Genomic DNA, 12395 nt, shown 5'->3' on the forward strand with positions numbered 1-12395 from the left:
AGTAAGCAAGCTTTGCTTTTAGTTATCTAACATTTATAGTATCCTCATTTTTTTTTATCTTGTTGAATTGATTCCTTTATAAAGCTCAATGTTTTTTGACATCATTTTGGTTTCCTGACCTTTAAAAACATTAATAGACTTTATTTTTTAGGACAATGTTAGGTTTATAGGAAAATTGATCAGAAAATGCAGAGTACCCAGATGGCCCTTCCCCCTGCCAGTTTCTCCCTACTATTTATATCTTGTATTAGTGTGATGCATTTGTTATAATTAATGAACCAGTATTCTTTAAAAAAGATTTTATTTATTTATTTGACAGAGAGACAGATTACAAGTAGGCAGAGAGGCTGGCGGGGCGGGGGTGGGGAGCAGGCTCCCCGCTGAGCAGAGAGCCCAATGCGGGGCTCAGTCCCAGGACCCTGCGATCATAACCTGAGCCAAAGGCAGAGGGTTAACCCACTGAGCCACCGAGGTGCCCCAATGAACTAATATTGATACACTGTTATTAACTAAAGCCCATGGTTTGCATTAGGGTTCCCTCTTTGTGTTTATGTTCTCTGGGTTTTGATAAGTATGTAATAGTGTGCAGCCGCCATTGCTGTCTCAGACAGTAGGAACGCTGCCCGAAAACCCTCTGTGCTCCACTGTTTGTTCCCGCCGCCTCAACTCCTGGCGACCCCTGATCTTCACACTGTCTCCAGAAATCTGCCTTTTCTAGAATATCATGTAGTTGGAATCATACAATGTGTAGTCTTTTCTGATTGTCTTCTTCCACTTAGCAGTGTGCTTTCATGGTTCCTCACTTTTTTTTATAACTTGATAGCTCTTTTCTTTTTATCGTTGAATAATATTCCATTGTCTGAACGTACCACGGTGTATCCATTCACCTACTGAAAGACTCCTTGTTTGCTTCCAGTTTTGACAATTATGAATAAAGCTGCTGTGTAAGCATTTGTGTTGAAACATAAGTTTCAACTAATTTGGGTAGATACCAAGGAGCATGATTGTCAGATTGTATGGCAAGGTGATGTTTAGTTTTGTAAGAAACTGTCAAACTAAAAAAAAAAAACCCAAAACAAAACAAAAAAGAAACTGTCAAACTGTCTTCCAAAGTACCTGTATCATTTTGCATTTTTTCCAGCAACGAATGTGAAAGTCCTCTTGTTCCGCATCCTTGTCAGCATTTGATGTTGTCAGTCTTCTCGATTTTTGCCATTCCTGTAGAGGTGTAGGGATAGCTCATTGTTGCATTTCTAGTCTTTTAAAAAATATTGTGTTCAGACATTCAGCAGGATCAGGAGAGCTTTCAAAAATCAATATAATATTGGATAAATGTCATACAAATAAGCAGTTCTTTAGAAGTTATCCAGATAACAGTTCCGCATGGTTGTCTTGTTTTTTAACGTAGCTGGTGAGATTTTAGCTTACAATCTATCTGGCTAAAGAAATAGATAATTTGGGGGGGGCACCTGGGTGGCTCAGTTGGTCAAGCATCTGACTCTTAATTCTGGCCCAGGTCGTGATCTCAGGATGATGATGTCAAGCCTCTGCTTGTGCATTCTTTCTTCCTCTCTTAAATAAATAAAATCTTTAAAAAAAGTAGATTATTTGTTTTTACTTTTTTTTTAAAAGATTTATTTATTTATTTATTTGACAGACAGAGGTCACAAGTAGGCAGAGAGGCAGGCAGAGACAGAGAGAGAGGGAAGCAGGCCCCCCGCTGAGCAGAGAGCCCGATGCGGGGCTCGATCCCAGGACCCCGGGATCATGACCTGAGCCGAAGGCAGAGGCTTTAACCCACTGAGCCACCCAGGCGCCCCTTGTTTTTACCTTTTTTTTTTTATAATATTTTATTTATTTATTTGACAGACAGAGATCACAAGTAGGCAGAGAGGCAGGCAGAGAGAGAGGGAGAAGCAGGCCCCCCGCCAAGCAGAGAGCCCGATGCGGGACTCGATCCCAGGACCCTGGGATCATGACCTGAGCCGAAAGCAGAGGCTTTAACCTACTGAGCCACCCAGGTTCCCTTGTTTTTACTTTTTTTTTTTTTTTTTTTTAAAAGATTTTATTTATTTGAGAGAGAGAGAGCGCAAGCCGGGGAAGCGGCAGGCAGAGGAAGAGGGAGAAGCAGGCTCCCCGCTGAGCTGGGAGCCCGATGTGGGGCTCAAACCCAGGACCCTGGGATCATGACCTGAGCTGAAAGCAGAGGCTTAACCAACCGAGCCACCCAGGCGCCCCTTGTTTTTACTTTTTAATTGAAAATCTACATTCTTAAATATGTGGCTCCAGTTTATTTTTTTTAACTGTTATGTGGTAGTCTTTCTATGAATATATCTTCTTTTATTTTGCCCATTTACCCACTGGTGAGCATGTAGATTGTCTCTTTCTTTTTTTAAATTTTTATAATCCTTGCTACAGTGAATGATCTGTTAAATGTCTCCTTGAGTAAATGTGCAAGTGTGACTCCAGGTTTTTTGAACTCTGACCATGACCCATTAAGGGTAGAGAAATCAATTTATTGGCTCATGACCATTATTTAAAAAGAAAAAACTAGAGGGGTGCCTGGGTGGCTCCATGGGTTAAGTGTCTGCCTTCAGCTCAGGCCATGATCTCAGAGTCCTGAGATCAAGCTCCACATTGGGCACAGGCCTACTTCCTCCTCAATCTCTGCCTGCTGCTCTGCCTACTTGTAATCTCTCTGTGTCAAAAACAAAACAAAACAAAAAAACCCATAAAAAACCTAGAACAGTAGAAAAGTGTTAGAGTGCAGTACGCAGATAAATTTAGTTTCAGCCTTATGTATGTGTGTATTTAGTCAGAATGTTAAGTATACTTTTCTTTCTCTGTGTTCTGGTTCAGAACATTAGAAAGCCACTTGGAAGTGGAATTGCTACGTCCGACAGGCCCATTCTGCCTTTTTCTAGCTTCTGCCAAATTGTTCTTGACAGTGTTTATGACAGGTTACCATTTCACTGCATGAAAGAATACCATTTCTCCCAAATATCCAGCACTTTATCTGAGTGTATGTATGACTCCTGTTCCTTAAGAGCTTGTCTTTAGTCTTCTTGTTTCCCTGATACAGGCTTATTTTTCTAGTTAGTAAGTATATGCCAATTTGAGCTCTTTTTCATTGAGATCTAAGTCACCTATCATAAAATTTATGCTTTAAAAGTACATAATTCAGCAGTTTTTAGTATAGTCATGAGGCTGAACAAGTATCACCACCATCTACTTCTAGAAGATTTTCATCACCCCAGAAAGAAACTCACTACTCATTAGCAGTCATTCCCCATTTCCCTCCTGTCCCAGCCCCTGGCCACTACTGATCTACTTTCCTTCTCTATAGATCTGTTTGCCTCTTCTGGGCATTTCATAAAAACAGAGTCATATAATCTGTGGTCTCTGTGTCTGGCCTCGCTAACCCCTCCACCCAACCAGCCCGGTGCTGGTGATTCCAGCCCAGTGCCCTCAAGACCCATCCACGATGTAGAATGCATCAGTACTTCATTTCTTTTTGTGGCTGCATAATACTGTGTTGTGTGGATGTGCCACACTTTATCTTTTCATCATTTTAAGGTTGCTTGGGTTATTTTTACTTTGTGGTTATTACAAATCATGCTACCATGAACATTCATGTACAAGTATTGGTGTAAACATATCCTTTCTTTTTCCTTGTTTTTACTGTGGTAAGGGCACTTAACATGAGATCTACCCTTTTAATAACATTTCAAGTGTGCGGTGTAATATTGTCAGCTATGGGCACCATGTTGTGTAGCAGATTTCAAGAACCCATCCGTCTTGCATCACAGAAACTTTATACCCATTAAACAAGTCCCGTTTCCCTTTCTCCCCTGCCAACCATCATTTGACTCTCTGTTTCTCTGAGTTTGACTATTTAGATATCTCACATAAGTGGAATCAAGAAATATTTGTCCTTCCGTGACTGGCTTATCTCAGTTAATATCCTCCGGGTTCATTCGTGTTGTTGCACATGGCAGGATTCCTTCCTCTGTAAGACTCGGTGGTATTCCATTGTAGGTAGATACCACATTTTCTCTGTTCATCAGTTGATGGGCATTTAGGTTGTTTCCATGTCTGGGCTGTTGTGAATTATGCGGCAGTGAACCTGGGAATGGAGGTATCTCGAGATACTGGTCTGAATTCTTTTGGGTATATACCCAAAGAGGATTTGCTGGATCATAAAGTAGTTCTGTTTTTATTTTTTAATTTTTATTATTATTTTAAAAAAGATTTTATTTATTTATTTGACAGACACACAGCAAGAGAGGGAGCACAAGCAGAGGGAGTGGGCGAGGGGAGAAACAGGCTTCCCAGTGAGCAGGGAGCCCAGTGTGGGGCTTGATCCCAGTACGTGAGATCATGACCTGAGGCGAAGGAAGATGCTTCACTGACTGAACCACGCAGGTGCCCCAAGTAGTTCTATTTTTAATTTTTTGAGGAATCTCCATTCTATTTTCCATAGCAGTTGTATGATTTTGTATTCCCTGTGTACAGGGGCTCTGATTTCTCCACATTCTCACCAACACTTATTATTTCTTTCTTTTTTTCAAAGTAATCTCTGTGCCCAGCCTGGGGCTTGAACTCATGACCCTTGAGATCAAGAGTCGCATGCTCTACCGACTGAGCCAGCCAGGTGCCCCTGTTTCTCTTGTTTTTTGATAATACCGATTTTAATAGGTATGAAATGGTATCTCATTGTGATTTTGATTTGTATTTTCTTTTTTTTTAAAAGATTTTATTTATTTTTATTTGAGAGAGAGGTAGTGAGAGAGCATGAGCAAGGGGAGAGGAAGAAGCAGATTCCCCACTGAGCAGGGACCCCGACGATGGGCTCGATCCCAGGATCCTGGGATCATGAACTGAGTGTAAGGCAATTGCGTAACGGACTGAGCCACCCAGGGGCCCCTGATTTGTGTTTTCCTGATGATGAGTGATACTGAGTACCTTTTCACATATCTGTTGGCCATTTGTATGTCATCTTTGGAGAAATGTCTATTCAAGTCCTTTATTTAATTTGATTATTCCCTCCCCACCCCTTCCTTCCTTCCTGATGAGTTGTAGGATTAAACATGTTTTCATTACTTCTGGGAATATATGTGGGAGTGGAGTTTCTGGGTTGTATGGGAACTCTATATCTAACCTTCGAAAAACTGCAGAAATGCTTCCCAAAGCAACTATAGCACCCTGCATTCTCACTGGAAATGCAGGAAGCTCCCAGGCTTGCCATATGCTTGCCACACCTGATCTTGTTTGTCTTTTTTTTTTTTTTTTCACTTAATATGTTTTTTTTAATTTTAAAATTTTTTTTATAAACATATAATGTATTTTTATCCCCAGGGATACAGGTCTGTGAATCGCCAGGTTTACACACTTCACAGTACTCACCATAGCACATACCCTCCCCAATGTCCATAGCATAGGTGGGAAGTAGTATCTCATTGTGGTTTTATTTTTCTAATTAAAAAAAAATTTTTTTTAATTCTTTAAAAAATTTTTTTTGTTTTTTTTTAAGATTTTATTTATTTATTTGACAGAGAGAGATCACAAGTAGGCAGAGAGAGAGAGGAGGAAGCAGGCTCCCCACTGAGCAGGGAGCCCGATTTGGGACTTGATCATGACCTGAGCCAAAGGCAGAGGCTTAACCCACTGAGCCACCCAGGCACCCCAAAATTCTTTTTAATTCTTGAAGTATAATTGAGATACATATAACATAACTGTTACATTACTTTCAACCTCTTGATTTGATAGTTCTGTACATTATTCATTGCTCACTGTGGTAACTGTAGTCCTCATCTGTTGCCACACAATGTTATTACAATATCATTGATTATATTCTGCATGCTGTACTTTCCATCTTCTTAACTTCTTTTATTACTGGAAGTTTGTACCTTTTAGTCCCCTTCACTTATTTCATCTGTCCTCCTATCCACCTCCCTCTGGCAACCACTAGTTCTCTGTATTCAAGAGTACTTTTGTTTTGTTTTTTAGATTCTACATATAAGTGAAATTGTATTTGTCTTTCTAAGTCTCACTTATTTCACTTAGCTTAATACTAACTGGGTCCATCCATGTTGTTGCAAATGGCAAGATCTCTCTCTCTCTCTCTTTTTATGGCTGAGTAATATTCTAAGATGTATACCACATCTTTATCCAGTTATGTTTTGGTGGACACTTGGGCTGCTTCCATATCTTGGCTCTTGTAAATAAGGTCCCAATAAACACAGGGGTGCATGTACCTTTTCAAATTAGTGTTTTCGTTTTCTTTGGGTAAGTACCCAGTAGTAGAACTCACTGGATCATATGGTATTTCTATTTTTAATTTTTTTGAGGAACCACCATACTGTTTTCTAAGGTAGCTGTACCAGTTTGTATTCCTGCTGATGGTGGGTGAGCGTTCTTTTTTCTCCACATCCTCATCAACACTTGTTATTTATTTTTATTTTTTAATTTTTTTTAAGATTTTATTTATTTATTTGACAGAGGAGATCACAAGTAGGCAGAGAGGCAGGCAGAGAGAGAGAAAGAGGGAAGCAGGCTCCCTGCTGAGCAGAGAGCCCGATGTGGGACTCGATCCCAGGACCCTGAGATCATGACCTGAGCTGAAGGCAGTGACTTAACCCACTGAGCCACCCAGGCGCCCAACACTTGTTATTTATTTTTAATTTTTTGAGGAAATTCCATACTGTTTTCCACAGTGGTTACACCAGTTTACATTTTCACCAACAGCATATGAGGGTTCTGTTTTCTTCACATTGTCATGAACACTTATTTTTTAATTTTATTTTTTATTAATAATCCCTATACCAGTATGGGGCTCGAACTCATGATCCCGAGATCGAGAGTTGCGTGCTCTGCCCACTCAGCCAGCCAGGCACCCCTTGTTATTTCTTTTTGACACTGTCCATTCTGACTGATACCTCATTGTGGTTTTGATTTATATTTCCCTGATGACTATTAATGAGGTTGAGCATCTTTTCATGTGTCTGTTGGCTGTCTGTATGTCTTTTTTGGAAAAATGTCTACTCAGATTCTCTGCCTACTTTTTAATCAGATTATTTCCTTTTTGGTGTTGAGTTGTAGAAGTTCCTTATATATTTAGATATCGGCCCCTCATCAGATACATCATTTGCAGATACTTTCTCCTATGCCGTAGTGCCTTTTTGTTTTGTTGATCATTCCCTTTGCTGTATAAAAGCTTTTTTTTTTTTTTTTTAAGATTTTATTTATTTATTTGACAGAGATCACAGGTAGGCAGAGAGACAGGCAGAGAGAGAGGGGAAGCAGGCTCCCAGCTGAGCAGAGAGCCCGACGTGGGGCTCGATCCCAGGACCCCGGGATCGCGACCTGAGCCGAAGGCAGAGGCCTTAACCCACTGAGCCACCCAAGCACCCCAAAGCTTTTTTTTTTTTTAATTTAAAATTTTAAAATTTTGTTTGAGGCTGGCTAGAAACTTTATTTGGTTCAATCTTATCTTTCTATCGGCATAATGCTTTCTTTTGCATGGATTTTTTTTTATTTTTATATTTTTTTATAAACATGTATTTTTATCCCCAGGGGTGCAGGTCTGTGAATCGCCAGGTTTACACACTTCACAGCACTCACCGTAGCACATACCACCCCCAATGTCCATAACCCCACCCCCTCTCCCGTTTTGCATGGATTTTTATCATATTTGTTCTACCACAGTGGGGGTTGGGGGTATGAAAATAAACTCAAAAATATAAAATGTGATTAATGGGACCTGATATATAAGTTACAGAAAAGTGATAATCATGTTATTACTTTTGTGAATAAAAATACCTGCATGACTGGCTTGGTACGTGAGTTAATTTGTCTCAGCATTTGACTCTTTTAATTGGTGGGGCTCTGTGGATCTCTGCTTCATACCATCTCATCAGGTCAGAGCAGATAATCTCCAGGAAAATTCTCTGATCAAGACAAGGCACTTCAATAACTACTTTTCTGTAGAACTACAAACAGGTGCCAAAGCCTCATTTAATTGTTACCTGTACTTCTCAGTTTCTTCTCTATGTTTTTCCCCTTCTTACTCTAACATATCTTGTTGGTATTTCCCTTTCTCTTAGGTTGCAGTTGTTCTGATGGATACCCAGGGGGCATTTGACAGCCAGTCTACTGTGAAGGACTGTGCCACCATCTTCGCTCTAAGCACCATGACTAGTTCTGTTCAGGTATCACCACTTGATTAAGATAAAAGTTTGCAGAGGAAATAAGGCAAAGGGAGAATACATCCGTTTTCAGTTGTTCTGTTATCAGAATGCCTAGGTGATGTGTAAATGTTCTTTTTAGGCTATAGATAAAAATTTAGCTCAAGAAAGAGCTTAACAATACTCCAAGAAGAGTCTGAAAAGTGGAAGTTGAAATTACTTCAATTGCACAGGAAATAGAGATTTGGTAAGAACTTAGGAAAACTGATTTTAAGCTGTAAAGGAAGAATTAGGTGATTTCAACATTATATGCGTAGTTTTCCAAAAGACAGGTAATATTGTTTGAACAGACCTCATGTTCTTACGTGTAAACCTTTAGTTGTACAGAGCTTCTTCCCAATGCTCTAGGCTTATTTGGGATTCCTTTGGAGTGAAGCTAGAGTGGTTATCAATCTGGATTTTTCTTTTCTAGATTTATAATTTGTCCCAGAACATTCAGGAAGATGATCTTCAGCAGCTACAGGTATACGTTCATCATAAAAAGTTTAACGTCATAATGTATCATTTAAAAGTTTTAAGACTAAGGGAAATTTTAAAGCTGAATAGGTTTAGTAATGGATTGAACTATGGGGGGAAGGTTTTTGGCTCACAGCGATCCTGCACCCTGTTACTGTGGGATAATCAGGGAAGGCCTTACTGAGTTGAGCACAGAACCCAAGAAAGTGAGAGAGTAAGTCCTGCCGTATATCTGTGGAGGAAGTGGTATAGGACAGGGGGGCAGCAAGAAGAAAGACCTGAACTGGAGGGTGCTTGGCAGGATCGAGGAACAGCAAGGAGGCCAGTGGTTAGGACTAGGAGGTGTGACAGTAGGAGGCGTGTGTGTGTGTGTGTGTGTGTGCATGCATGTGTGTGTGCACACGATGTGGAGGGACAGGAGAGGGAGAATCTTAAGCAGACTCCCTGCTGAGTCTGGAGCCTATTGTGGGCCTCGATTTCACAACCCTGAGATCATGACCTGAGGCAAAAATCAAGAGTCAGGCTCTCCACCACTGAGCCACCTAGGTGCCCCGTGACAGGAGGAGGCTTAGTGATACAGTCAGAGAGGCATTTGGGTCCTGCTGATGCTTAACTTTTGCCAAGGGCTTGGGCTATTCGTGTAGGGAATGGATATAGGAGACATGTTTTGAGGAGAGGAGTGATGTTATTTGAGCAGAGGATCTCTCTGGCTGTTCAGATATATAGGGACAGGTGTGCATTCAGTGAAGCTATTGCAAAAATCCAGGTGAGGCTAGGAATGGGTATTTATAAAATGCATAGCATTATGTGCCTAGAAAAGAGTATGTGCTTAATAACTGTGAGCCATTATTTATTATTACTGTCACTACTACTACTATTAGTCGTTGTGTTTTGTTGTCCATGCAGCACTTCTTACATGTTATTCCTGTAAAATACTCTTCCGGGGTATTCCAGAGTTGAATGCAATTCTTGGCATGCTTTTCTGATCGCACTTGTCCCTTTGACATTCAAGAAAACATACCGGCATGCAAAGCAGCAAGGGTGTCATTTATTATGGGGATCACTTTGAGTTAGCTGTAATTTATAGTCCTTTAAAAAGCAAAGAAAATAATTCCTCAACTTTGGCTTGTACTTTATAACTGGTGGTTCTGCGCTGGGGGTTGGGAACTGTTGTTCCTGAAACATTTCCAGCAAAACCTGAGTTTGACACCTTTTCACCTGACACTTCTTTGTATTCTCCTTCATTTCGCACACGTTTTTGTACACTGAGCTTGTGTGCGGCAGTGGACCCCGTGCCACAGACACACTCATGTTTGAGGTGACGTAGTTCTTTATGGATCGTGTCATCAGTCGGTCATAGGTCTTCGTGAGTAGGCCCGGGTGATGTGTGAGGGCTGCTGTAATGAAATCCCACAGTTCTGGAGTCCGATCGTCAGAACTCAAGCTGTGCACGGGGCCGCACCCTCCTGAGCCTGTGGGGAAGAGTTCGTGCTTGACCTTCCTCGTTCCTGCTGGTCTGCGGGCCGTCCTGGGCGTTCTTTGGCCTTCGCTGTAGGCCTTCAGTCTCTGCTTCTGTCTTCCCTCTGTGTGTCTCTTTGTCTTCACATTGCATTCTTCTCCCTGTGTCTGTGTGACTTTTTCTTATAAGGACACCAGTCATGTTGGCTTAGGGCTCACCCTGATGACCTCATCTTAACGTGATTACCTCTGTGAAGACCCTGTTGCCAATAACGTGTCCTGGTGGAGATCCTCCTTCGTTCTAACCCTTCTTCATAGAGGCTGAATTTAGCTCTATCAATTAGTAATAGGACATCTGTCACTCCAGTCGTTTCTGTATTTTTTTTTTTAAGATTTTGTTTATTTATTTGACAGACAGAGATCACAAGTAGTCAGAGAGGCTGGCAGAGAGAGGGAAGCAGGCTCCTTGCTGAACAGAGAGCCAGATGCGGGGCTCGATCCCAGGACCCTGGGATCATGACCTGAGCCGGAGGCAGAGGCTTTAACCCACTAAGCCACCCAGGCGCCCCTCATTTTTAATTTTTTAAGGACCCTCCATACTGTTTTTCACAATAGTTGCATCAATTAAATGTCTGCCAACAGTGGACAAGCGTTTGTTTTTTTGTTTTTGTTTTTGTATATATGTATGTGTGTGTATATATACATACATATATATATGTGTGTGTATATATATATTTTAAGATTTATTTATTTGAGAGAGAATGAGAGAGAGCATGAGGGGGGCTGGTCAGAGGGAGAAGGAGACTCCCTGCTGAGCTGGGAGCCTGAGGTGGGACTCAGTCCTGAGACCCTGGCATCATGACCTGAGCCGAAGGCAGTCACTTACCAGCTGAGCTACCCAGGTGCCCAAGGGTTCCCTTTTTGCCACATTCTCACCAACATTTAATATTTTTCTTTTTGATAAATATTCATTCTAATAGGTGTGAGGAGGTTTCTCATTATGGTTTTTATTTTCATTTCCCTGAGATTATCGATGGTGAGCATTTTTTCATGTACCCATTGGCCATGAAGTGCCAGATGGGTTTATCTTCCTTGCAGAATGTCTATTTAGACCCTCTGCCCATTTTTAAATTGGATTGTGGGGTTTTTGTTTTTTGTTTTTTCCTGTCGAGGTGTACGAATTCTTTATATACTGTGGCTATTAACCTTATCTGAAAAATGATTTTCAAATATTTTCTCTCACTTGGTAGGTTGCTTTTTCATTTTGTTGATGGTTTTCTTTGCTGTGTGGCTTTTTAGTTTCATGTGTTCCACTTGTGTATTGTGGCTTTTGCTGCCTTTGCTTTTGTTGCCAAATCCAAAAAATTGTTGAGACTTAACATCAGAAAGCTTATCACCTAAGTTTTCTTCTTCTTCCTTTTTTTTTTAAAATATTGTATTTATTTATTCAACAGACAGAGATCCCAAGTAGGCAGAGAGGCAGGCAGAGAGAAAGGAGGAAGCAGGCTCCCCGCTGAGCAGAGAGCCCAATGAGGGGCTCGATCCCAGGACCCTGGGATCACGACCTGAGTCGAAGACAGAGGCTTTAACCCACTGAGCCACCCAGGCGCCCCACCACCTATGTTTTCATCTAAGACTGTTACGGTTTCCGCTTTTATGTCCAAGTCTTTGATCCATTTTGAGTTACTTTTTGTGCGTGGTGTAAGAAGATGGTCCAGTTTCATTCTTTTGCATGTAGCTGTCCAGTTTTCCCAGAACCACTTATTGATGAGACTGTCCTTGACTTGTTGTATGTTCTTGGCTTCCTTTTCATAAAGTCAATGGATCATATATGCAGTGGTTTATTTTTTGGAGAATAGAAAGTTAATCTGTTCCATTGATCTGTGTGTCTGTTCTTGTGCCAGTATCATACTGTTTTGATTACTATACCTTTGTAATACAGCTTGAAATCAGGGCCTGGGAATTCCTTTTCAGTTCCTTTTGCAGTTGGACCCTATTTAATCTTTTATTTGTTTATCCCTCCCCCCCTTTTTGGGGGAGGTTTATTCTTAATTCTAAGCATTCTTCACTAGCTTTCTGAGAAAGGATAGAATGGATACATAGGAGATCACTTTTTTGAGTTCTTGTAAGCCTGAGAATATTTTAATTTTATTCTAGAATTACAGGATGGAATTCGTTTTCTTTTAGAATTGAGGGCATTGCTTCATTGCCTTCCAGCTTCCAGTGTTGCTGCTG

General features: G+C 40.9%; 1 protein-coding gene across 2 annotated transcripts in view; it reads left to right on the plus strand.

Annotated features, from left to right (window-relative positions):
* Positions 1-12395, plus strand: part of ATL3 (atlastin GTPase 3) — a 51481-nt gene that overhangs the window by 14632 nt on the left and 24454 nt on the right. For both annotated transcript variants that reach the window (XM_080817236.1, XM_080817237.1), the window contains exons 4-5: positions 8106-8210; positions 8659-8709. In XM_080817236.1, coding sequence (XP_080673362.1) covers positions 8106-8210; positions 8659-8709 — 156 coding nt within the window. The remainder of the gene's footprint in view (positions 1-8105; positions 8211-8658; positions 8710-12395) is intronic.

Source organism: Martes martes, assembly GCF_963455335.1.
Source record: "Martes martes genome assembly, chromosome: 10".
NCBI lineage: Eukaryota > Metazoa > Chordata > Mammalia > Carnivora > Mustelidae > Martes > Martes martes.